Source organism: Pelophylax lessonae, assembly GCF_965119305.1.
Source record: "Pelophylax lessonae genome assembly, chromosome: 3".
NCBI lineage: Eukaryota > Metazoa > Chordata > Amphibia > Anura > Ranidae > Pelophylax > Pelophylax lessonae.
This window is the reverse complement of record NC_138770.1, coordinates 399,315,987-399,343,471: the sequence shown is the minus strand read 5'-3', so window position 1 is coordinate 399,343,471 and position 27,485 is coordinate 399,315,987. Positions and strand designations below refer to the sequence as shown.

At 45.1% G+C, this 27,485-nt stretch overlaps 1 protein-coding gene across 2 annotated transcripts in view; it reads left to right on the top strand.

Annotated features, from left to right (window-relative positions):
- Positions 1 to 27,485, top strand: part of REV3L (REV3 like, DNA directed polymerase zeta catalytic subunit) — a 422,230-nt gene that overhangs the window by 236,460 nt on the left and 158,285 nt on the right. The window contains exons 10-11 of one of the 2 annotated variants that reach the window (XM_082249080.1): positions 6,572 to 6,700; positions 16,268 to 16,505. In XM_082249080.1, coding sequence (XP_082105206.1) covers positions 6,572 to 6,700; positions 16,268 to 16,505 — 367 coding nt within the window. Of the gene's footprint in view, positions 1 to 6,571; positions 6,701 to 16,267; positions 16,506 to 16,844; positions 17,051 to 27,485 lie in introns of those variants that run through there. The other variant, XM_082249081.1, reaches the window with a different exon arrangement.

The following is a 27,485-nucleotide window of genomic DNA, read 5'->3' as shown; positions in this document are numbered from 1 at the left end:
ATATTCCCGCTCTCTGTTATAGGCACTAGGCACTACGCCTAGTCAGGAGAAAAGACCTAGTTCCTTGCTGGGATCTTTGGTCCTGGCAATTTTTTTCTTTTTAGATAGATGTTTTCTCCTGGATTTTTCCTGTAAGATCTACAATCAACTGCCAGCGAGCGCGTGCAGACCTCAGCTCCGTGCTAGGTCGGCGGCGACATAGCCTCACTGGACGGGGGCTGGCCTGCAAGTTAAATTCCTCGCGAGGTCGCATGTGACTGGGTCTCGGCCCTAATTGGCAACCGGATGATCCACTGTGCAGGGTGGTTGTACCTGGTGGGGGCTCTTGCCAGGGCCCCTGTCCTGCCTGGGTCTGCCCTTGAGGCCTGGGTTCCTGTAAGTCTCGTGGTGCCACCCGGGACTGCCATTTTGTTGTATCCTGTGTGTTTCTATACCCGACTGCTATTTTGCAGTGGTTTGCCATTGAAAATAGCGGCCATGAGAGTGGAGCCCTGTGGGCAGCGGTTTCGGTGGTGGGAGCTCCTCCTCATTCCCTAGTGCTGACTCCTGGATCATTTCACTTCCTGTTCGCTGCACATGGAGTGCAGATTATCCAGGTGGCTTCAGGTGCCTGTTTCTGCTGGGTGATGAGTCTGGTGGGGTTCTCTGCTGAGGATCGCTGGGTGCTTATGCCTGGGGACAGAGTGGAGCTGCCAGCGTGGTGGGGGGGTTGTCCTTTGCAGTGTGTTCCACTTTTTGTAGGGTCCCCCCAGTGACTCATGTAGTCTTTTCAGCACATCTCCCCACCTGATCCCCTTTCATAGGCTGCGGGCCTTCTGGGTCCCAACCATCCATCAATGCACAGGCGGCGGTCCTGGAGTCCTTTGTGTCCCGGGTGGAGGTGGTCTTCGGGCGACGGGCTAGCAAAAAGCGCCCCAGCCCTCCCCTGCCTCATCTATCTCTTCAGATCCTGAATCTGATTTGGCCGCCGCAGATGTAAGTCACCCTACTGGGTCTGCAACCACGCACCCGGAATCCTCTGATAGTGAGGATGATTCCTCTACGTTTGCAACCGTGCACGAAAAGGCGCTTGTGGAAGCACTGATTGTATCTATACGTGAGACCTTAAAGGAGGCCTGTGCGTGAGACCTTGGAGGATGCAGTTGCGACAGAGGCACAGGTTCCCTTTGGCACTCACAAACTATCCAGAGCTGCAAAGGGGTTTCCTTTCCCCGCCTATTTTGACAGAATTGTTGCTAAGGAGTGGGGAGGACCAAAGCGTCCCCGTGGGTCCCTATGTGCTTTACTAGGTGTTACCTCTATAAGGACTTCTTAAGAAGTGGACTGTTCCACCGGTGGTGGACCCTTCGGTTTCCAGATTGAACAAGGCAACCATGATTCCGGTTGAAAAGTCCCTAGCCTTTAAGGATCTGGCTGATAGGAAGGCGGAGGCTGTGGCCCGCAATATGTACACTCTGGCTGGTTCAGCACTGAGGCCGGTATTCACCATTGCCCTGGTGTCGCAAACTCTGACCGAGTGGGCTAAGCTTTTACACCGTGACCTGGAGGGAGAACAGCTTCCCCCTGCCTTTGCTGAGCTGGCGGACCAACTGGTCCAGGGGCTGCAGTTTATCTGTGATGCCTCTTAGGATGCGGCTCCCCTAGTGGCTCAGCTCTCTGTTTCGACAGTGGTCCTTCAGGGTGTGTCTTTTGGCTCAAATGCTGGTCTGCGGACCAGACTTCTAAAAAGGCCTTGACTGATCTTCCCTTTCAATGAGATCGCCTGTTTGGAGCTACCCTGGATGACATCATAAAATGTCTCACAGGGGGGAAGAGTACATTTGTTCCACAGGCTACTAAGGGCAAGGACTCTCGTCGTAGACATGGGACTTCCTTCTCGGCTCATAAGAAGTTTCTTTGTCCCTCAGGGTCGACTGACAAGGGCCTCTTCTGGTGGATTCAAATGAATCTGGTCTGGCAAGCCGGGAGCTGGCGTCTCCAGACCCGCAAGCAAGGCTCCTTCAGCATGAAGGTGTGCCCTCACCCGTATTGGGGGGGGGGGCGTCTTCGCTGTTTTCTGGACCCATGGACTTCACTGGTGCAAGATAAGTGGGTCCACAAAGACGTTTGCTCTGGCTACAAGATTGAGTTTTGCTCTTGTCCCCCGGCAAGGTTCTTTCCTTCCAACTTGCACCTGTCTCCGAACCACTTACAAGGTCTGTTTGGGGAGGTACAAGACCTGTTACATCAAGGGGGGATTGTCCTGGTTCCACCTTCAGAAGGTTTTCAGGGTTTTTACTCAAACCTGTTTACAGTTCTGAGGAAGGAAGGCAAAGTGCGCCCAACCCTGGACCTCAAGGCGCTGAACTGCTTTGTGCGGGTGCAGAAGTTCAGAATGGAGTGGTTGCATTCTTGCGTCAGGGATTTCTTCGCCTCTATCAACATCAAGGATTCTTACCTTCACATTCCAATATGTGCAAGTCACCAGCGATTCCTCCACTTTGCTGTGGGAGAGGAGCATTATCAGTTTGTGGCGTTACCTTTTGGTCTCATCTCTGCTCCTCCGGTCTTCACAAAAGTGTTAGTCCCGGTGCTAGCTTTGCTACGCCAACGGGGGATCGCAGTACTGTGCTACTTGGCGATCTACTTCTGCTGTGGTGGAAAACCTGGAAATCACAATACGAACTCCATCCACAAAGCTGGACTATCTGGGCCTGACTCTGGACTCGGTCTTAGCCAGAGTGCTTCTTCCTCTGGACAAACTCCAGAAATTGTAGGCTGCAATTCATCTCCTGCTGTCCAACAGATGGTCATCCCTCCGGACCTCACCGGAAGAGATTCCCCTGCTTGTGCTGTCTCAGAAAGTGGCCTTTATGGTGGCTATCACCTCTGCACGCAGGGTGTCGGAACTGGCGGCGTTATTGTGTCGTTCACCTTACCTGGTGATTCACTGAGATAAGGTGGTTCTTCGCCCCTGTCTGTTGTTCCTTAAAAAGGTTGTCTCTGATTTTCATTTGAATGAAGACATTGTTTATCCTTCCCTGTGTCCCAGGCCTAAATATCTGAAGGAATTTGTCTTCCATGCCTTGGATGTGGTCCGGGCAGTTAGGGTGTACCTGGCAGCTACTGAGTCGTTAAGCTAGTCAGACTCTTTGTGCTCACGGATGGGCCTGGTAAAGGGTTGTCCGCTACCTCTGCCACCATTTCCAGATGGATCTTTAGGCTTATTCCATCAAGGGTCAGGTTCCTCCTTTCCCTGTTAAGTTGCACTTTACTCGGGCGCTTCATGCCTCCTGGGCTTTCCGTCATCAGGTGTCAGTGACGCAGGATTGCAAGGGGGCCACTTGGACGTCTGTGCACAATTTCACAAAGTTTTATAAAGTGGATGTGTTGGTATCTGCGGATGCTTCTTTTGGCTGCAAAGTTTTGCAGGCTGCTGTTTAGGGGGCCTTGTCCTCTTCGAGGATGTGTTTTTTCTTTTTTTTTTTTTTTTTTTTCTCCGGTGGGCTCCAGTTGTTTTGTGTGAGCTCCTGTTGCCTGGTTGGCTACTGTTTAGCCTTGGGAATTTTTTTTTTTGCTGTTCCCATCCCTCATGTTTAACTCTGCTTTGGGATGTCCCAACTGTTATGAAGATCTAAAGCTGTGTTGTCAATGAACGAAAGAGAAAATGGGATTTTTGACTTACCTTAAAATCCGTTTCTCTGATGTTCATTGACAGACACAGCAGACTTTTTTTTTCTGCCTAGTGTCCTACTTCTGTATGGGGCAGTATAACCCAACGGTAATGAAGATCTGAAGCTGTCCCCGTCAATGAACATCAGAGAAATGGATTTTACATTAAGTCAAAAATCCAAATTTTTTACATCAATTTAGGCCAATATGTATTCTACTACATATTTTTGGTAAATAAAATCCCAATTAGTGTATTTTGATTGGTTTGCGCAAAAGTTATCGTGCCTACAAACTATGGGATAGATTTGTCATTTATATATTTTTTTTATTAGTAATGGCGATCAACGTTTTTTAGCGGGACTGCAACATTGCGGCGGGGAGATCAGACACCTAACTGACATTTTTGAGGGGACCAGTGACATTACTTCAGTAATCAGTGCTAAAAATATGCACGGTTACTGTACTAATAACACTGGCAGGGAAGGCGTTAACACCAGGGGCAATCAAAGGGTTAAATGTGTGTCTAGGGGATGCTTTCTAACTGTATGAGGGTTGTACTCACTGTATGAACACAGACACTTGTGTTCCTAAATAGGAGAAACACAGGATCCCTGTGTCTCTCACTGACAGAACAGTGGTCTGCTGTGCTTACATCATCAGGCCGCCTTTTTGTCTCAATGGGGAGCGATCACAGGTGCCCAGTGGACGTTGCATCTGTCAGACCCGCTGATTGGCTTCCCCTCTAGCCAATCGATGCGTCACCTGCGGCACTATCTGCTACATGAAGCGATGTACAGGTACGTCGTCTCGAGTAACGGAGCCGACCTGCCGCAGTAAAACTACGGCAGCTGGTCGGCAAGTGGTTAAAAAAAAAGAAAATCTACCTTTTTCCTAATTGATATACGTCACCTAGCTCTTTCCCAGCCTGTCTGCAGGGAAACCTAAGCAGGATGAGCTCCTAGTCTGCTGCTGGCCACATGTTCAAAATAAAAAAACACTCTTTGGAATACAAAGAAACCATAAATAACATCAATAAACTGTTTTAAATTGTCATGCAAATATATATTTGAGATCCAATCTGTATTATTTTTTGGCTAGAACGTGGTGTGGGTGGATTTCTGCCATTTGCAGACTGTGTCATATCCCTCCAGCCTGTGTCTTAGAATAACAGGGAGGTGAAGCCTCCATTAATGCATGTAATATCCCACTCCGATTGCATTTAGCTGGTTATTGGGCATGGAGGAAGAGGGAGAAAGTGGGCTGTCATTTACCACTGTGTATACGCCCACATGTGACTCTATTATCACATGGGCTACTCAGGTGTGATGGGGAGAAAATGCTCAGCAAAGAAACTCACTGAAAACTGAGGATGTGCAGTGTTGCCGACACTGCTCTGCAAAATCCCTACTGAATTGGGGACTTGGACAGAAGGGGGAGATAGAGAGCAGCATGTTCAGTACAAACGGTCACTGCTGCCACCTATAATTGGCCTTTGCAGCAAGGAGCACATGGAAGGGCGACGCATATCTAACAATACTAAAGAAAATTCCCAGCTCAACCTACTGATCAGTCTGCAACCAGCCAAATTATTCTGTCTAACACTAGCGTTAAAACGGGTTTAGTGTGCACACATTTGCAAATACATGCATAAGCTGCAAAGCCACTTCACAGCTCCCCAGTATTATATACAGTCCTAACTCTAAATTTTGAAAGCCTCCATAGTAGAAGCACATACATTATAATGGATAGGCAGTGGGCAGGTGAGCCTGTTGAGAACTCATGCCTTCTTTAGGGCACAGGGTCACACTGGACAGCCAGTATACACCATAATGGCCACAAAGGCATCCAGTGCGTCCGCTCACCTGTATTCCAACATTACAAACAAATGGCCACTGCCCACACATATAACTGGCTTTTGCAGCAAAGAGCACATGGAAGGGCGACACGTCAATCAAAACCAAAGAAAATTCCCAGCTCAACTTACCGACCAGCCTGCCACCAACCAAATTATCCTGTCTAACAGCATATGTTAAAACATAGGGGTTTAGTTAGCACACATTTGCAATTACATGCATAAGTTGCAGAGCTACTTCATGGCTTCATTCAAATCAACCAGTTTTTTTGCAGGATACAGAAAACTAATTTCATAGTGAGTATGTAAAGAATGTAATACAGCAATTATTGATCATTTTTATGATGTGGGTTTAGTGACACTTTAAGATAAACTAAAAAGGCAACATAAAACAAAGTTGCCCAAAGCATTATGGGGTTATTTGTGTTTTGGAAAGGTGGTGCCTGTTGTGTTACTACATATATCAGTCCTGTAAGGCTGCATTCACATGTCAGCGTATAATCGCGGGCAGAACCGCCGCGGTTCCGCCCGCGATTCGGAGATTTATTGCAAATCGCGGGACGCCTAGCGTTGCCCGTTGATTTGCAATAGCCCCCCAAACGCCGAGCGATGTTGCCGCGATTTACGCCCGCCGAATCGCGGCAACATCGCGCAAACAAAATCGCGGGACGCAATACGCTCCAAAAAAGTACATGAGCTTCTTTGGAGCGTATTGCGTCCTGCGATTTTGTTTGCGCGATGTTGCCGCGATTCGGCGGGCGTAAATTGCGGCAACATCGCTCGGCGTTTGGGGGGCTATTGCAAATCAACGGGCAATGCTAGGCGTCCCGCGATTTGCAATAAATCTCCGAATCGCGGGCGGAACCGCGGCGGTTCTGCCCGCGATTATAAGCTGACATGTGAATGCGGCCTTAAAGTTTGAGCTTTTATTGTAATGGATTACATGTTTTGCTTGCAGCAAAAATAGTGTAATGTTTCACCGTAGTGCCTTTTGGAATCCTAAACTGCATATGAATATTGCATTAACACATCACAAATGATGTTTATTAGTTTCTCATCTGTTAACAGAATCTGAGCTGTGTGAAAATGAGGATAGTGCAGATGCGGTCATTGATGAAGAAGCCATTTTAAATATTATGGAAACAAGTCAGTGCTTCCAGCCTGTGTCTCAGAGGCTGAGCCAGTCTCCACTTTTTTGTAAGTATTTTTCTTGTCTGACGTAAGTAGATTTTTTTTTTCAACTAGATAGGAATGACTTTCTTATTTTTAAACTGTTTATTTTTGCTAAATTGTCATTTTCGTTTTGCGGGCAATTAAGTTATGGATCAATAAGCACACATCAGGACTTTTTAGTTGTGTGCATGTTTTTAGTAATGGCAGACATATGACTAAATCTAATGTAGTTCCAGATACACTTTGCCTAGCGTCATGTACTGCATATGCTAGGGCATTTTGTTCTGCCTAAACAAAAAGTGCTATATGATTATACCTGTATGGCAATTAGAGGTGCACCAAATGGAAATTTTGGTGCCAAAATCGAAAATGCAGGACGCACTTGGCTGAAAACCGAAAATGACAGTTTTTAAAAAAAAATCTTTATATTTTTATACCTAATTGTATTCTATTCGACTTTTTAAAGAAAATTGAAAACGCCGCAAGAATTCATCAATACTGCATCCGTGTTACATTTTTAATGTGGTTTTTGAGTCATGTGACCTATGAAAAACACACCGTAAGTGCAGTAAAATCGCACCAAAATTTTCATATGTATTTTCGATCTGTTTCGGCCACCAAAATTTTGGTGCATCTCTAATGGCAGTGGTCATATATAAACATAATAAAGTGAATTGGGGATAGTTTTATATGCAAAAGAATTGCTGTTTATTATTAGACTTGACTTCCTCAAGTGAAAGCGATTGACAGATCATTGCAATTGACTTACTAGAAGTACTTCCAAATATTACATTTGGTTTGATATTCTTTATGTTCCACTATAGAATGTCGCATATGGTAAAAATATGGAAAATTAAGTTGGAAATGCGATTTTGTTAAAGCACTTTGCAAAACTTGCTCTAGGATGTACTATTTTTCCCCTGTTTCTTTTTGAAAAACGCTGGATAAGTTCCGTAGGCGAGTAGTACTTTGAAGTTGCCTGTCCTTAGACAATTATACAAAAGCCCACAATGCTGTGTTCTGTGAAACCAGTTACTTTACATTATTTCTATGGGTCTGGTACTATAACTGGGCTGTTGACAGTTTGTATTTTGTGCTGAAAAATGTTCATTCATCAACCAGACGCTGGCTTTTTTAGTTTGAGAGTGTGATATAGGTCTTGATGACAGAATCCCAGGAATCACTTGTTATTGATTTCCTGTGCTTTCCGAGGTTTGCCAGACACTGTGACCACCCATGAGCTTTGAAAAATTTGTGACCATCATTGCTAAATGGTATCTAACGCTTTGCAGTTATGCTAGCAAATGATTTGTGTAAGCGAAGAGATTTATTGTTTTTTGCCTGCTGGGTCATGAAAAGCCTCAGACAGGCTATACAGATAAGCTTTTGTAAAAGCTTTAGAAATGGCTGCGGCGTGCTTAGGGAGATGCGTTCTGGTGATTGATGGCTGTGAGATCAGAACTTTCTTTAGCTCCCCTTTTGAGAGGCACTGGCTTCTCACAGTGTACCCTTCTACTTATCGTTTGTTTTAAATCCATAACAAATGCTCCTCTGTCGCACTGTTTTTGAATGGCAACTGTGTTCTTCAGTGATTGAATCTCTGACGTTTAATTTAGGAGAATAAGATAACACTTATTCTGCCAGCATCAGTACAGTATTCACTTGTAACCACTTCCAACCCAAGCCAATTTTGACACTACACTCCTACATGAAAAAACGATAATTTTTTTTTTTGCTAGAAAATTACTCCGAGCCCCCAAACATTATAAATTTTCTTTTTTTTTTAGCAGAGACCCATGGAAATAAAATGGTGGTCGTTGCAACTTTCTATGTCATGGTATTTGTGCATCAATTTTTCAACAGCGATTTTTTTTTTTTTGATGATTTAAAAACAAAATACAAAATTTTATTCTGATTTTTTTTTTTTTTTGCATAATGTGAAACTTTTTTGTATTTATTTATGTTTTTTTATTTTTACACTTTTTTTTTTAATCACTTTTTTTCCTATTACAAGGAATGTAAACATCCCTTGTAATAGAAAGAAGTAAATTCCGCGCAATGGATATCTAACGGTTATATCAAAAGAAGTTAGGCTGCAGCCTACCCTAAACTACAATCAAATGACTGTGTAAACAAAAAGATTAAATATATGGGTAATTGGTGCTGCCTATATTAAATATTGTTGTATAAATCCCAACGTGATATATGTGGATATAAGTGAAAGTGTCTGTGCAAGTGCCAATATGCACAATTAAATAGATAAAACAACAACATATAAAAACATGAATAATATAAGATCAACATATAAAAAAATATATAATATAGCCCAGTGATAAGAAAGTGCAATCAAGTGATGTATATAAAACAATTAAATTAATGATGGTATCAGCAATATAAAGTGCCAAGTGACAGATAGTGCTAAATGGTGCACAGGAATAGAAAATAGGTGTACTGAGAAAAAGTACGGAAAAATTATTAAATTAATAAATGAATGCGATACTGTGCAAAACGATAAATAATATAATAACTGGCTGAAAAAAGTTTATATTAATTTAATAATTTTTCCGTACTTTTTCTCAGTACACCTATTTTCTATTCCTGTGCACCATTTAGCACTATCTGTCACTTGGCACTTTATATTGCTTATACCATCATTCATTTAATTGTTTTATATACATCACTTGATTGCACTTGATTGCACTTTCTTATCACTGGGATATATTATATATATTTATATGTTGATCTTATCATATTATTCCTGTTTTTATATGTTGGTTTTATCTATTTAATTGTGCATATTGGCACTTGCACAGACACTTTCACTTATATCCACATATATCACGTTGTGATTTATACAACAATATTTAATATAGGCAGCGCCAATTACCCATATATTTAATCCCTTGTAATAGGAATAGGGCATGACAGGTCCTCTTTACAGAGAGATCTGGGGTCTATAAGTCCCCACATCTCTCCTAGGCTGGAAAGCCTGAGATTAGAAAGAAAAAAAACATCTCTGCCTTTCCCGCTAAAAACATGGCAATGTTTATATCTGTCGCTGCCGGAAGTGATATCATAACTAGGGATGCACCGATCCAATATTCGGATCGGATATCGGCCCCGATACGGGCAAAATAGCTGGATCGGGGGATCGGTAAAATTAAGAGATCCACGGGCCGATCCTGTTTTGCTCTTTACATAGCATGTGAGGGAGCAAAGAACAGCTGTCCGAAAAAAAAAAAAAAAAAAGCCTCCTGCAAATGCCTTTTAACTCTCCCAGTTAAGTAAACACAATGATTACAATGTATCTTTTCGTTCCGTCTGCCGGAGGAGGGAAGTTTAACCTCTTAAAGACTAAACCCATGACATTTTAGATTTTGAATGCAAAATTGTTATAAGGTATCTGCCGATACCGATCCAGAAGTATTATTTTATTATAAGCTCACAAAACAGTACTTCCGGATCGGACTCGGGAACAGCTATTTCACAAAGCAAAAGATCGGCATCGGGACCAAAAAAGTCAGATCGGTGCATCCCTAGTCATAACGTCACGCTCAGCCTCTGAAGGTCATAGAGATGACCGGGGACCATCTGGTCCTTGGTCAGCTCTATGGTAAACTTCCACCACCGGCTGGCATTCTTTGGCTTGCCGATCACACGGGCGAGCCGTTAGAAGTAACGGAGGGCGGCGGTAAGGGGGAACCCTCCTGCTGCCTGTAAAAACAATTAAGCGGTTGAACAGCTGCTATGATCGTTTTACTTGGCAGGGAATCTATCACAGAAAAGAATGATATCTGAATGATGTCTGCAGCTGCAGGCATCATTCAGATATCTCCAAAGTCCAGGACGTCATATGATGTCCTCCTGGGGGCGGGAAGTGGTTAAACACACTGGGTTATGTCAATTTGTTTTTCTAAAAGGAAAGCAGTCTTTATATTCATGAATGTAAACTGCATGGGCTTCTTGCACAACTGTATTTGTATACTGCACTTACACACTTCATACTGGTTGTAGTTGTGCCCAATCTACAAACTGTGATATAAACATGAAGACAATTTGAGCACCACTGTTTGACTACCCCGCACGTTAGTTTTTTTCTTCCAAGAAAGATGACTTTTATTTAAGAATAAGATCAAACATTGTACAAACAGTATTAATCGTAATGCAGATAAAGATTTTGTTTGTATCAATATACAACAGTACAATGAATGCATAAGAAACCACAAAGCAATGATAATAATATCTTAACCCAACGTAAGATAACTGCCATGTAATCAAGGAGCTAAGTGGAAAGCATTAGAACAGAAGTAGGGTAAAAGCAAAAATAGAGGGGAGGGGAAAAGGGAGAGGGGAAAAGGTGAGAAAAGAATAAGGGTTGGGCAATAAAGGGGGAAGAGAAGGGAGGGAGGGGAAGGACTCTTCACCATCTGTATTCACCTGCAACATTCCAAACATTTGCGATTAAACTTCAAAAAGCCTGTGCATAATCAGCTTTGGAGGGGCCAAGGCTGGATCCTCCAGCCAAGGTTGCCAGATTGAGTAAAACTTTTTTTTGTGACTTTCTGTGCTGGTAGGTCAACTTTTCCCTGATTAGGGAGCTATTAACCTGGGTAATCCACTGCTGTGCCGTTGGGACTCTGGTGAAAATCCAGTATCTGGCTATGAGTTTACGAGCTATATATAGCAGCCGAATAACAGCCACATGGGCATTGGGGGTCAAGGTTTCCACCTCCAGAGCCCCCAAAAGGCAAATCACCGGATCACGAAGCATTTGAAAGTTACAAACTCTGGATATTGTGGCTATAATCGTGGACCAATATCTAAATAGCTTGGGGCATCTCCATAACATATGTATCCGTGTTCTTGTTCCCTGTCACACTTCGGGCAAAGGGGGGTAGGCCTATAGCCCCAACGGTGAAGCCGAACAGGCGTTCTATAAGCTCTGTGGAATAGCATGAGGTGGGAAACCTTTTGCGAGGCCGAGACCGAAACCAGGGGAATAGATGATAGGCACAGCTCCCACGTTTCTCCATCAATGGGACCAAGGTCCTCCTCCCAAGCCACCTTGGCAGGAAGGGCAACATAAACATCAGAAATCATACCCTTCTTGTCACAGGCTTGAAATACCTCTGTCAGCAGTCTATTAGGGGTAAGCAGTAGCGGTGTAAGCCTGGCCTGAGCTGTAATAGCGTGTCTGAGCTGTAAAAATCTAAAAAAACATTGTCGTGGCATATTAAATTCCCTTTGCAATTCCTGGAACGATTTCAGCACCCGACCCCTAAACAGTTGCGTCATGAAGCATACTCCCGACATTTTCCAGATTTTTGCTCCCTCCAGGTGGAAGAGCTCCTTATAGTTCCAATTGTCCCAGATGGGGTTCTCAGGTAGGAAACCCCCAACTTGGAGCATCGCCTTGACACACCGCCACACCATCCAAAGCAGAGCAATTGTTGGCATACCCGCTGGCAGGTGTGCAAATCCAGCCTCCAGATGGACCAGGACAGGAGAAGGGGAGTCCTCTGGAGCCAACATGGCTCCAATGGGATCCAGCGGGTCCGGTTTCCCCCAGCCCCCCATGTGTTGAACCTGGAAGGCCGGGAAATACACCCGGGGGTTCGACACCGCCAACCCGCCCCATCCTTCCCCATCTGTAGGGTGGATAGCTTAATTCTGGCCACTTTCTTACATCATATCAGTTCTCGGAATTGGGATTCTATCCTGCGGAACCACCATCTAGGAATCCACACAGGGTTATTGTGGAAAACGTATAGTAATTGTTGGGGGGCCCACACCATCTTGATAAGGTTGATACGGCCTGCGACAGAAAGCGGCAATTTGCACCAGCTCGTGTATTTAGAGCCAAACTTCTGCAGCAGAGGCACTAAATTCAACGTCAGGTAGTCAGAGGGGTCCGGTGTCACCTGTATTCCCAAGTACTTGAACCTGTCCACTATTCTCACCGATAATGGGGGTAGAGGGGTGGGAAGAGGGTCTAAAGGCATTAACACTGATTTGTCCCAGTTAATGGAAAATCCCGACAGTGAACCGAAATAGCCTATAAGGGACATTACCGCGCGCAGAGAATCCTGAGTATCGCCTAGGCAAAGAGTGTCATCTGCATACAAGGAGATAACATCTTCACGCGACCCCCTCCTGAACTCCACGATCTCGGGGGAGGCCCGGACCTGCGCCGCCAAGGGCTCCAATGCCATGGCGAACAGGAGTGGGAATAGCTGGCAGCCCTGTCAGGTACCCCTGTGAAGGCTAAAGGGTCTAACCCTGCACGTTAGTTGAGTAAGTGCATCCCAAACCCGGTAAGTTCACACACAAACAAACACACACACACACACACATTGCTTTGCAATCTGAAATAAAGACAGACACAGTTTTTGTTTTATGTGGCTGTATTTAATTGCAACTTCTAAAATCCAAGTGAAAGAGATAACGTCAGGAAAAAAAAAGGATCACCCCCTTGTGTCTATTTTGTTGAACCACCTTTTGCTTTAATTACAGCCTTTATTCTGTTGGGATATGTTGGGTCTCTACTAATTTTGCACATGTAGATTTTGCAATATTTGCCCACTCTCCTTGCAGAACTACTCAAGAGTAGTTAAATTTGATGTTGACTGTTTGTGGACTGCAGTATTTAAGTTATTCTACACATTTCAATGCGGTTTAAGTCTGAGGTCTGACTAGGCCATGCAAGGACATTCAAATTTTTCTCCTCCAACCACTGTGTGGTCATTTTTGCTGTGGGCTTTGGGTCATTGTCATGTTGGAAGGTAGACCTCCTTCCCATTGACAACTTTCAGGCAGAGGGCAGCAGATTTTCCTTAAGAATTTGACAGTATTTTGCCCCATCCATTTTTCCTTCTATTCTGACAAGTGCTCTAGTCCCTGCTGCAGAGAAACGCCCCCATAACAGGATATTACCACCTCCATGCTTTACTGTACGAATGGTGCTCAGTCGGGACTGCATGTGGCCTTTCTTGAGGAGTGGCTTTTTTTCTTGCAATCCTCCCATACAAGCCACATTTGTGGAGAATTTCTGATATTATTGTCACATGCACACAGTGACCACTCTGTCATAAATTTCCTGCAACTGCTTCAGAGTTGCTGTAGGCCTCCTGGTAGGCTCTCTGACGAGTTTCTTCTTGGCTCTTCTATCAAGTTTGGAACAATGTCCTGATCCAGGGAGGGTCTGTGTTGTAGCTATTACCTTCCACTTCCTAATAATATACTTTGCTGTACTTCTAAGCATTGATAAAGCCTTTGATTTTGTATCCATCGCCTTACTTGTGCCTGTCCACAACTTTATCCCGGTGATCTTTTGATAGTGCCTTGCTACCTGTAGTTGATTGTTTGCTTCAGTTGCACTATCAAGGACTGAAATGCTCCAGGAAAGCTCTTTTCATGCTGAGCTAATCAAAATGACTACAGCTAATTACAGTTGAAAGTCAAATGGCTTTGTGTGCCATTGAGAAGGGGATTAGCTACACCTGATTGAGTTTACAAGTCATTTTAAGGAGGGGGTGATCCTCTTTTAAACTCTGATCCAGTTTTTGTTTTTTTTTTCATTTGACATGTTGGTGTTCTAGCTTTCACTTGGATGTCACTGAGACAGTTTTTTGTTTTATCCACCTGTATTTACTGTCTTCATTTCAGGCTGCAAAGCAACAAAATGTTGTTATTATATAGGGGGATGATTATTTTCTATACCTACTAGGGCTGCGCATCTTTACTTGCATCACGATTCGATGCGATTACGATTATTAGGGTCGCGATTCGATACGATTCGATTCCACGATGCATCACGATTACTGCCCAGCCCACTGCCCATGCCCAGCCCACTGCCCAACGGTTTTCAAAACGCTATAAAAAAATAAAAAAACAATCAAGCATTAAAGAATCATTTTTATTTTCATTTGCTTTTAAAGGACACTCTTGTCACACTACAGGAGAGGGTCAGAGATGTCACACCACAGGAGAGGGTCAGAGACTGCAGACACACTACAGGAGAGGGTCACAGACTGCAAACACACTACAGGAGAGGGTCACAGACTGCAAACACACTACAGGAGAGGGTCAGACTGCAGACATACTACAGGAGAGGGTCAGAGACTGCAGACACACTACAGGAGAGGGTCAGAGACTGCAGACACACTACAGGAGAGGGTCACAGACTGCAGATACACTACAGGAGAGGGTCAGAGACTGCAGACACACTACAGGAGAGGGTCAGAGACTGCAGACACACTACAGGAGAGGGTCAGAGATTGCAGACACACTACAGAAGAGGGTCAGAGACTGCAGACACACTACAGGAGAGGGTCACAGACTGCAGACGCACTACAGGAGAGGGTCAGAGACTGCAGACGCACTACAGGAGAGGGTCAGAGACTGCAGACGCACTACAGGAGAGGGTCAGAGACTGCAGACGCACTACAGGAGAGGGTCAGAGACTGCAGACGCACTACAGGAGAGGGTCAGAGACTGCAGACGCACTACAGGAGAGGGTCAGAGACTGCAGACACACTACAGGAGAGGGGCAGAGACTGCAGACATGGTATAAGAGACGGCCAGCAGGTAAGTATGATAGCTTTTTTATTTTATAGAAAAAAAATAATAATACCCTTTAGTATCACTTTAACAAATCATTGCTGAGTCTTTTGGTAGCAACTTAGATAGAATGCAGGTCAACAACATCAATGAAAGAAAAAAAAAAAGGAAGGCATTCTATCTACAAGTATACTACTTGTAGATAAGTGGATGTTTCCAGGTGGGAAAGTTTATAGGGAAATCTTAGGAAGAACTAGACAGAAAAAAGCCCCAATGTGATAGGCACAGTAGTACACGGACTGGAGGTACAGCAGAGGTGGGGGATGGGCCACTTCTATGCTGCACTCACTCACTCCATACTTTTTTAGCATGACAGGCTGGTCTCTCATCTTCCGAGCACTCCTAGCAGTGCACCCCTCCTCCTCCTCCTCCCCTCGCAGCTCATTTCCTGAAGCAGACTGTTTCTTCCGAGGGATGTGATGATAGCTGCAGCCACGTCTGTGTCGGCTTTGAGCAGGACTACACCCGCCCATGGGGGAGGTGAGAGCTACAAATCCCGAGGAAGGGAGAGAGCGTGGTTGGGGCGGCCCGTTGGTGTGCTGCAGCGCCCGCCTCCTGAGGCTACACACCATCCAATGAGAGGGCAACAGTGCCGAATGCAGCCAGGCCACCGCTGCATATTAATCCAGCAATGACACTTCTGTGGAGGGAGGGAGGGGCCAGAAATCGATTATTCAGGGTTCCCGCATCGATGCAGAATCGCGAAGGGTCGAATCGCGATGCATCGATCTTTTTCGATTATATTCCGCAGCCCTAATACCTACTGTACATTCAGGCACCAATACTAGGTGTCTTTTGTTTTTCGGTGCAGCAACTGTTTTCTTTTTCTTAGCAACATTGTCTCGTTAAGTGATGACAGATATGGAGTTTACTCTATCTGCAACTGTTTGTTTTGCTTATTGTCCTGAGTATTTGTTATATCTTGCATGGAGGAAGAACAAAGCTTTTTATTGTTGTATTTATTTTTTTCAGTCAATAGCAGTCAAGATAAAGCCATGGTGAATCTGCTTGCTGGCCTAGAAGATGACGGCTATCAGATGAATCTGTCCAAACAATTATCACAAAATACTTTCTCCTCAAGGCACAGTACAATGCAGAACAGTGATGATGAGGAAAATGAACCCCAGGTGGAGAAAGAGGAGATGGAACTTAGCATATTAATGTCTCAAAGATGGGACAGCAACTTTGAAGAACATGATGCTAAGAGAAAGTATGTATGCAACAGGAAAAACAAATGTAACTCATCCTTACAACACTGACTGTCTTTGTGAATGTAAGCCATATTAATGTATCCTTTCAATTTTGATTAGAAGTCATACTGTACTCGTTTTTTTTTTTTTTTTTAATTTGTACACTTGACATTTAGGTTAGAATATCCCTAATATTTCAGATTCTCTCTCTCTCTCTCTCTCTCTCTCAATGCTAATTTCGCATGTGACAATGTCATGGCTCCAGCAGGTGTCATTGTGCAGTTGTCTACCTAAAACATTGAAGAATAGTGGAGAACTGCAAGTAGATTATATTTTTACCGATGACAGACACTGTCTATTACAGCATATCCAGAGGAGATTAGTATACAGAGCTCTGCTTGAACTACTGCATGAAGCTCGGCACCACAGAGGTAGATTCCAGAGAGAGGGCTCCAAGATAGCAGATAAGTACTCTGCTGTGTCAACGTCATTCTTGCTATAGAGCGAAGGAGACTGCGACATGTATCAAAATGGGCACTACCGGCTTGCCTGTGATTAGTTAGAGGTAAATATTGTCTTATGAGCATTTTAATGATTATTTTGAACAACACTCTTATTAAAAAAATAAGTAAACAAACAAATTTACCTAGATATACCTTCTTGATTGAGCTCTAGATGGGAAATATACCAGCAGAATTGAATAAATGCACCAGTTGGGGCTCATTCACACCAGAATCCTTATGCTCTCACACTAAAAATTAGAGATGAATGTTTGAAAAACTCTATTTAAATTGGATTGAATGGTAAAATATAAATTGACCCAAAAATTCAGCAAAAATGTGTACTACAATACAACACTTTACTGGGAATGGTCAATAATGGATTTTCTTATGCATTTTGCTTGTGTTAAAAAAAAAAAAAATTGAAAATGCTTGTCAGCATATCTGGTGTGGACTAGCCTTCATACGTTTATTCCTTTCAGAATTTTTTTTTTTTTCTTCTTAACATTAGTGCAGTTTTAAAGCCTCACACACACTGGGTTTTACATGCATTTGAGGCTTTTATTTTTCCAGTCTTTAAAAGTACCTTTATGTAAGCTTGTGTGTCCATGCACACATAGGCCTTTACAGGCATATTAGAAGAGGAGTATTTACAGGCTGAAAAAAAAATCAAAATCACGTTCGAAAGGAGCTGAAGAGCTGAACAAACACCTACACGTGTAAACTCTCCTAAACATTAGGCGCATTTGAGTGTTAATGCATTCCAATAACTCGAATAAATTAATATTCTAGCCAATGAAATACATTAACGCATAAAAACATTTGACTCACCTAAACACAACCTTTTGAGGCGAGTTCTCACATCTGAATACACCTGAAGCCCCCCTCACGCTTTGCCTCATATGGTTACTGGATCGCTTCCCGCAAAAAATGCCTCAGCGCCAAAGCCATTTTTTTAGGGCAGAAGCAAGGAAATCCCATAGTGAAGTACAGTTAAAATGAACTTTGATAAAACCAAATGGGTACTCGCAAAACATTAAAACCTCAAGAGCATTTTGCACAGTGTCATCACTATACTCCTCCCTACACATGTTTCGACCAACAGGATGTTCCAATGGACGAAATATGCATAGAGAGGAGTGTAGCAGTACCATATGAGACAGAGTGAGAGACGCTTCAGGTGTAATCAGATGTGAGAAGGAAGGCTGGAGTCGTCCACCTGGACAAGATCTGTCATTTAAAATGCTGTCAGACTACAACTGTCTGGTAAGCTGCTTTATTCACACAGTGGCTGATGCACATTTGTATGTGAAGATTTTTTTTTTCACTTTCTGGTAGAATTTCTCTGTTTTTATTGTGGCCTTTTAAAGTTTTAACTCTTATCTGGACTTCATTACTTTTTTAAAGATGTATAACTTGAATTGTGCATGCACTAATCCATGAACACATGGTTTATTTGACAGGGTAACACTATTTTTGGGAACCTGTTTACTGTTATCACCAAAAATTAGAAATCCAAAATTGTGGGTGGGCGGGATTTCCTTTCACATCCTGTTTTGCCTAAAGAACAGGAAGTGAAGGGAAATCTATCCAATGAAACACAGATGACAAAAAAGGCAATTTCCTTCATTCTCTTACACTCTGTTCAACCATTTGAAGAATTTTAATGTAAGAGATATTTCCCAGAAAAGCTTCTGCAAAGTTTTTAGAATGCATGTGTTACAGCTCCTCTCCCTACCATTGCTTTTACAGTTGGTAATTTCATTGTATTACACTGCAGGAGCTGCTATCAAAATGCAGCAGCTCCTGTATAAAATTATCAAGGGTGTGACCTTTTGACATATGATCTCACTTAAAGGAATCCTAGAAGTTGAACCGTTTTTAAAAATAAAAACATGGCGAAGTAGGAATTGATAAGGGCTGATTAGGGTTAACTAAGGGTTTATAAGGGGTTACATTTTATTTTAATTTTACTGAATTTTTATTAGTTTTCCAGTAGAACAAGGAAAATAGAGCAGTAAAGTAACAAAATGTGCACTTAAAAAAACAGTAGAGGTTGTACAAATTTCGCTTTCCAATCGCTAAGTAGGAGCGACGACAGTCCGATACTGTAATAAAATATAGGAGGTACAAAACTTCTAGGACAACAATGTCTTATAAAAGTAAGACTTCTAAGGCTTTACGATCATTTGTGTGCAAAAAGATGCCAAAAAAGAAACTGTTTCCAGACTATCAAGGCAATATTATTTAGTAAACCACTGAGGTCTCTAGGATTCCATGATACAAAAGAAAGATATGGGTGGCGGGCCTGGCAAAAAAAAAAAAAAAAATTGTTTCTCTACCGTTAATTGACGGACGCAGTCTCTGTTCTTCATAACAGTAGGGTTATACTGCCCCTTACAGGAGTAGGGACACTAGGCAGAAAAAAAGTTCTGACTGCGCCTATGGGCAGTCCCAGGAGGTATAATCCCTCTCTCTGCTATAGGATGTCAGTTTTATTCTGCCTAGTCAGGAGTAAGAACCTAGTTCCTTGCTGGGATCTCTGGTCCTGGCAAAAGTTTTTCTTTTTTTTTCTAGTTCGTTTTTTTCCCCGGATTTTTTCCTGGGAGATCTACAAGCAACTAAGCCGGATCTGGGCGACGGCTGGATATATAGATCCAGTGGTCACTCCAGCCGGCCAGCGAGCTTGCGCAGGTCCCAGCTCCGCTTTTGGTCGGCCGCGACACAGTCCCACCCGATGGGAACTGGCCCGGCGAGTTAAACTTCTCGCCAGGTCGCAAAAGACCTGGTCTAGGCCCAAGCCACAGCATTCCTATTGGCCGACAGCCCCCTACTTCGGTGGGGAGGAGTTCTGTCAGGAGATGGTGCCCGTCTGTTCCAGGTATGGTGAGTAATTGTCCCCCCCCCCCCCTCCCTGGTGGGTTTTTGGGGTGTACGTGGGCCCCTCCTTAGGACAGTCATAGCCTCAGGTTACCCTCTGTCCTGTCATGCATCCCCCTCGCCTGTCCCTCCTCCACAACCTCTCATCCCCCCCCCCCCGTCTCCACCCTTCGGGTTTCTCCAGACCCGCGGATGTGGTGACTTCCTTACTTCGGGGATTTCCTGGCCTCCTTAGACATCAAAGATGCCTACCTTCACATCCCAATATGTGCAGGACATCAATGGTTTCTGCATTTTGCCGTGGGAGAGGATCACTATCAGTTTGTGGCGTTACCCTTTGGTCTCGCCTCTGCTCCTCAGGTCTTCACAAAAGTCTTAGCTCCGGTCCTGGTGTTGTTACGCCAGCAGGGGTAATCGGTCCTGGGTTACCTGGACGATATGCTTCTCTGTGCAGAGTCTCCCACGGCACTGGTGACAAACTTGGAGGTCACCATGAGAACTCTGGAGGCGTTCGGATGGATACTGAACCTCCAGAAGTCTTTCCTGGTCCCTTCCATGAGACTGGATTACCTGGGTCTAACTTTGGACTCATCCTCAGCCAGGGTGTTTCTTCCTCCGGAAAAACTTCAAAAACTCCGGAATGCGATTCAGCTATTGCTGTCCAGCAAATGGTCGTCCCTTCAGACTTGTATGAGAGCTCTGGGACTGATGGTGTCGTCCTTCGAGGCGGTCCCTTTCACTCAATTCCACATGAGGATCCTCCAGAGGAAATCCTTCCCAAATGGAACAAAGGTCCATATTCCCTGGACAACCAGATCCAGGTGACCAGGGGGTCCCTGATATGGTGGCTTCGGTCCCTAACGCTCAAACAAAGAAAATCCTTCCTTCCCCTATATTGGACAGTTGTCACCACGGATGCCATTCTGTCCGGGTGGGGAGGTGTTCTCGGCAGGCTTTCTGCTCAAGGGTCCTGGTCCCTGGAAGAATCCAGGTTACCGATCAATGTTGTGGAGCTGAGAGCAATCAGGCTTTGCCTAGTCCACTGGACAGAGTACCTTCAGGGCTTTCCAGTGCAAATTCAATCAGCAAGGGGGCACCAAAAGTGCAGAAGTTTGTGGCCTGCTCTCGGAGACGCCACAGATGCGCTGGTGGCTCCGTGGGGTCAGTATCAGCTGATGTATGCCTTTCCCTCTCTCAAGTTACTGCCAAAACTCTTCGCAGGATCGAGGCGAAACGGATTCCGGTCATTCTTGTGGCTCCAGGCTGGCGTCGCCGAGCTTGGTATGCTGACCTGGTCAGGCTAGTCACAGACATTCCTTGGAGACTTCCTCTCATGGAGGATCTACTGTCTCAAGGGCCAATCTTTCATCTTGCTTTACAGTCGCTGGCTTTGACGGCTTTGGCTGTTGAAAGCCAGTTGCTGAAGGATGGGCAATTGTCTGCTTCAGTGATTCCCACTCTGCTTAAAGCGAGGAAAGCGACTTCTAGAAAGATCTATCATCGTACATGGAAGTCGTATATTGCGTGGTGTGAGTCTCTTTGGGCTCCCCCTCGCTCTTACTCGGTGGCTCGGATCTTGGCTTTCCTTCAATGAGGAGTTGATCAAATATTGGCCTTGAGTACTATCAAGGGTCAGGTTTCAGCCTTGGCAATTTACTTCCAAAGGCCATTAGCCACCCATTCCCCGGTGCGTAGCTTTATCCAGGGGGTGCAACACTTGTCACCGCCGGTGCAACCTTCGTTGCCACCTTGGGACCTCAATTTGGTGCTGTCGGTTCTCCAGAAACCTCCCTTTGAAAATATTCGGGAGATTCCCCTGCTTACCTTATCCCAGAAGGTGACCTTGGTGGCTATTACTTCTGCGCACAGGGTGTCAGAACTGGCGGCATTGTCCTGTCGTTCTCCTTATCTGGTTGTTCACAGGGATAAATTTGTGCTTTGTGCAGATCCGTCCTTCCTTCCGAAGGTGGTTTCCAGTTTCCACTTAAATGAGGACATTGTGCTACCTTCCCTGTGTCCTAAGCCTAAACATCCTTAGGAAATTGCACTGCATACTTTGGATGTGGTGCGGGCAATCAGTGTGTACTTGGCGATTACTGAGTGTTTTCAAAAGTCAGATTCGCTCTTTGTACTTACGGATGGACCAAAGAAAGGGCTGCCTGCATCTGCTGTGACTATTTCCAGATGGATCAGACAGACGGTTGTGTAGGCTTATTCAATTAACGGTCAGGTTCCTCCTTTCCCTGTTAAGGCGCATTCTACTCTTGCACTTGGTGCTTCTTGGGCTTTTCACCATCAGGCATCTGTGGTTCAGGTTTGCAAGGCGGCTACCTGGTCGTCTGTTCATACCTTCACAAAGTTTTATAAGGTGGGTGTGCTGGCATCTGCAGATGCCTCCTATGGCTGCAGAGTTTTGCAGGCTGCTGTTTAAGGGTGTTTGTCTCCCTTGAGGGTGTTTAATGTTTTTTCAGGTGGGTCTCATTTTGTTGTTCTGATGAGTCCTATGTTACCTGGTTGGCTATGGTTCAGCCTTGGGGGATTCTTTTCTGCTGTTCCCACCCTCATGTTTTATTGCACTGCTTTGGGATGTCCCTCCTGTTATGAAGAACAAAGACTGTGTCCGTCAATGACGGATTGAGAAAATTGGATTTTTGTCTTCAGAGAAAATCCTTTTCTCTGAAGTTCAATGACGGACGCAGTACTCGCCCCTCTGTTTTGAGTTGGGTTGGTATTGTTTTCTCTGACACTGCTTTGTTACAAAACTGACATCCTGTAGCAGAGAGAGGGATTATACCTCCTGGGACTGCCCATAGGCGTAGTAAGAACTTTTTTTCTGCCTAGTGTCCTACTCCTGTAGGGGGCAGTATAGCCCTACTGTTATGAAGAACAAAGACTGCGTCTGTCAACAAACTTCAGAGAAAAAGATTTTACGGTAAGACAGAAATCCAATTTTTCTCTTTTGTTTATTGACAGACACAGCTCCTGATCTTCTTAACCATTGGGTTATACTTCCCTCTACAGGAGTCGGATACTAGGCAGAAAAAAAGTCTGGCTACACCTATGGGCAGTCCCAGGGGGTTTACTCCCTCTCTCTGCTATAGGCACTCAGTTTTTTTTTTTTTTTTGCCTAGTCAGGAGTAGATTGCCGGTTTTCGGTAATTCGATATATCTCGGTATTGCATAGCCACGGTATTGTTATTGTGGCATTTTTAAAATACCGAGTTTCTCTGCTCCTGGGTCTGACTTGTGAATTGATACATTTCAGTGAGCTGGATGACTCATTCACTCACACAGCTAACAACTAACTATAAACAAAAATGATTACATTTGTATCTTTTCCTTCCCTCTGCCAGGGAGAAAGGAAGTTTAACCTCTTAAAGACTGGATCTTTTTCTGACACTTGTTGCTTGCAAGTTAAAATCAGTTTTTTTTTTTTTTTTGCTAGAAAAGTACTTAGAACCCCCAAACATTTTATATATTTTTTTAGCAGAGACCCTACAGAAAAAAATGGCGATTGTTGTAATATTTTATGTCACACTGTATTTGCGCAGCAGTCTTTCAAACGCAATTAATAGACTTTAATGAATAAAAAAAAAAAAAAACGTAACAGTAAGTTATCCCAGTTTTTTTTTTTTGTTACACAGAGAATCGTGATCTTTATTCCAAGCTAAAAAATCGTGATTCTCATTTTGACCAGAATCGTGCAGCTCTAATATATATATATATATATATATATATATATATATATATATATATATATATATATATATATATATATATATATATATATATATATATATATATATATATATATATATATATATATATATAGATGCACAGACATAGCAGCCCACATTACATTATTATATAGCCATCAAGCAGTGTCTGGCCTACCTGGTGATAACTGGTCCTGGCGCTCTGATCCGATGGCCTGGTCTTTAAAGGGGCAAATCCTTGCGATCCAGAAGTGGTTAAACCTGCAGGAGGACCGGTGTTTTTATCTATTAATGACTTTACTATTGCTTTAGGCCTGGTTCACATGTATGCGGGTTGGTGGTTCACATGTATGCGGGTTGGTGGTTCACATGTATGCGGGTTGGGGGCCCACATTTGCACAGGCATAGCAGCCCATTGATGTGAATGGGCTTGAGCTGCTATGCCTGCGTTTTCAGCTGAAAAAAGGTGCATGCAGAATTTAAAAAAATGCAGTGGCCATGAAATCCATCCTTCTTTTGCACCATGCGACTTACCTGCCGTTGCTGCACACGCAAACTGTTTTTAAATGCCGTGCCCACGTATACAAAAAATGCAGAAAGCTCGCCAGAGCAGGAACTGCAGGTTAGTCGCATGGTGCAAAAACAGGATGGATTTCAAGGCCACTGAATTTTAAAAAAATGCTGCATGCACCTTTTTTCTGCGGATAATGAGGGCATAGCAGCCCGTTCAAATCAATGGGCTGCTATGCCTGTGCAAATGTGGGCCGCCAACCCGCATACATGTGAACCGCCAACCCGCATACATGTGAACCAGGCCTAAAGCAATAGTAAAGTAATTTATAAACAACACCTCCTTCAGGTTTAACCACTTCTTGACCACAAGGATTTGCCCTCTTAATGACCAGGCCATCGGATCGGAGCCGAGCGCCAGGACCAGTTATCACCAGTTAGGCCAGACACTGCTTGATGACCTATTTTAGGCCTGGTTCAGAGTCTGTACTGACTGACTATATAATAATGTGCATAAGTGAACCAAAGCCCCTAAATTCAGCAATGAAATTCAAGTGAGGTAGAAATTTAATAATTTAAATTTAATAATAGAATACCGTGATAATACCGTATACCGTGGCAAAACCTTAATCAATTAATCGCAGCATGAAAATCTGATACCGTCACAAGCCTAGTCAGGAGTTAAGGACCTAGTTCATTGCTGAAATCTCTGGTCCTGGCAATTTTTTCTTTTTAGATAGGTTTTTTTTTCTCCTGGTTTTTTTTTTTCCTGTAAGATCTACATTCAACTGCTGGATTGGGTGACAGGCTGAATAATCTAGATCCATTGGTCACCCCTGTCTGGCCTGCTAGCTCGCGCAGACCTCAGATCTGCGCTAGGTCGGCCATGACATAGCCCCCCCATTTGGATGGGGAGGAGGTTCTGTCTGGAGCGGCACCCACTGGTTCCTGGTGTGGTATGGTAACTGTCCCCCCTCTCCCCCTGGAGGGTTTTGAGGTGGATGGGGGCCCCTCTATGGGACGGTCAAACCCCTGGGTTCCCCTCCTTCCCGTTAGGCACCCCCTGCATTGGTCTGGTGGTCCCTGTGGGCTTTATCGCCCCCCATCCCCCCCTCCCTCCTTCACTGACGCTGGGGCTGTGGGTTGGCCTTGTCCACTGCCTAGGGTGGGGGCAGGGTGCTGTTCTGGCGATTGTGGGTGGGCCACTGATGACCGGGCGATCGGCTGTGGGGGTTGGACTGTACCTGGTGGGGGCTCCTGCCAGGGCTCCCCCTTCCTACCTTTGCCATTTTCTGAGGCCTCGGGATCCCTCCTGCATCCCTGGGAACCTTGTTGTGCCTCATAGAGCCGCCATTTTCTTGTAGCCTATGTGCGCAATGCATGGCGGACATGTTTGTGTAGTACAGCGGCTGTTTTGCTGTGGTTTGTCATTGACAATGGCGGCAGCCATGACAGTGGAGCCCTCTGGGCAGCAATTTCGGCAGCGGGAGCCCCTCCTCATCCCCTGGTGCTTACTCCTCGATCTTTTCATTTCCTGATTGTCGCACGTGCAGTGCAGAATTCTCCTAGTGGCTGCAGTGCCTGATTTCTGCTGGCTGGTGAGTCTGGTGGGCCTCTCCTTCTCTTCTGAGAATCGATTGGGTGCTCTGTTGCTGGCAACAGGGGGGTGCTGCCAGAGCGGTGGGGATTGTCCCTTAGCAGTGTTTTTACACCTTTTTTGTTGAGTCCCCCTGGTGACTCATGGAATCTTTGGTGCACATCTCCCCACCTGATCCCCTCTCTACTGGCTGCGGGGCCCTCCGGGTCCCATCCATCCATCAATGTACTGGCGGCGGTCCTGGAGTCCTTTTGTCCCGGGTGGAGGTGGTTTTTGGTCGACGGGCTGGCATAAAGCGCCCCCCCCCGCCCCCCGCCTTCCCCTGCCTCAGATCCTGAATCTGATTTGGCCACCGTGGACGTGAGTCACCCCGCTGGGTCTGAGACCACACGCGTGGAATCCTCAGATAATGAGGATTCCTCTACTTCTGCAACCGCACATGAAAAGGCGCTGGTGGACGCACTGATTGTATCTGTGCTTGGGACTTAAAGTTGGAGGACCGGGCTCCGACTAAGGCACAGGTTCCCTTTGGTACTCACAAGCCATTCAGAGCGTCAAGGTGTTCTTTCCCCTCCTATTTTGACAGAATTTTCATTAAAGAGTGGGGACAACCAAAGCGTCCCTTTGGGTTCCCTAAGCCAGTTGCTGGGTGATACCCCCATGAGGAGGATCCTCCGGTTTCCAGATTAAACAAGGCAGCCATGATTCCGGTTGAAGAGTCCCCGGCCTTTAAGGACCCGGCTGACAGGAAGGCGGAGGCTGTGGCCCGCAATGTGTGCACCCTGGCTGTTTCGGCACTAAGGCCGATATTCACCATTGCCCTGGTGTCGCAGGCTCTGACCGAATGGGCTAAGCTTTTGCGCGTGACCTGGAGGGGGAGTAGCTCCCTCCTGCCTTTGCTGAGCTGGCGGTCCAGCTGGTCCAGGGGCTGCAGTTTATCTGTGATGCCTCTTTGGATACGGCTCACCTAGTGGCTCGGTTCTTTGTTTCGGCAGTGGTCCTTCGGCTCAAATGCTGGTCTGCAGACCAGACTGATCTTCCCTTTCAAGGAGATCACCTGTTTGGTCTCACCCTGAATGACATCATTAAAGGTCTCACGAGGGGGACCTTTCTTCTGCAGGCTACTAAAGGCAAATACCCTTGTCATAGTTGGATCCTGTGCAGTGCTGCCATTTTGCCATGGATGCTGCATTCCCTGTTTCGACGGCCATGTTTTTGGTTTCCCACTGAGAATAGCGGTGGCCATTTTCTTGTAGTCTGAGTGCAGTGATGTGCTGCGGGGGCCTCTGGTGTCAGTGTCAACGCTTCTGTTTGGCACTCTCCAGCTCTGGGGTGGTGAGTCTCTGTGGGTATACGATCCTTCCTGTGCTATACAGCGCAGCTTGTGCGCTGATTCTTGTGGTGCTGGGGGGGGGGGGGGTTCCTTTTTTTTTTTTTTTTTGTTTGTTTTTGTGCACGGCGCGGGTCCAATTAACCATGAAGCCTCTGCAGCGTGTATCCCCACCGGACCCACTCCTGAAAGCTGCGGAACCCTCTTGGTCTCAGTCTGCCCTGGCGGCCATGACGACAGTCCTGCTGCAGTCACTTGTATCCAAGGTAGATATGGCCCTGCAAAGGAGGCCTTTCAAGAAGTGCCCCCCAACTTTACCTGTATCCCCTGCCTCCTGAGAGTCTGAGGTGGATTTGGTCGCTGCGGACAAAAGCCCACTGGGTCTGCATCCACGCACGCTGAGTGCTTTAATAGTGAGGATTAATCCTCCTCCTCCGCAGCCGCGCATTAAAAAGCGCTGGTGGAGG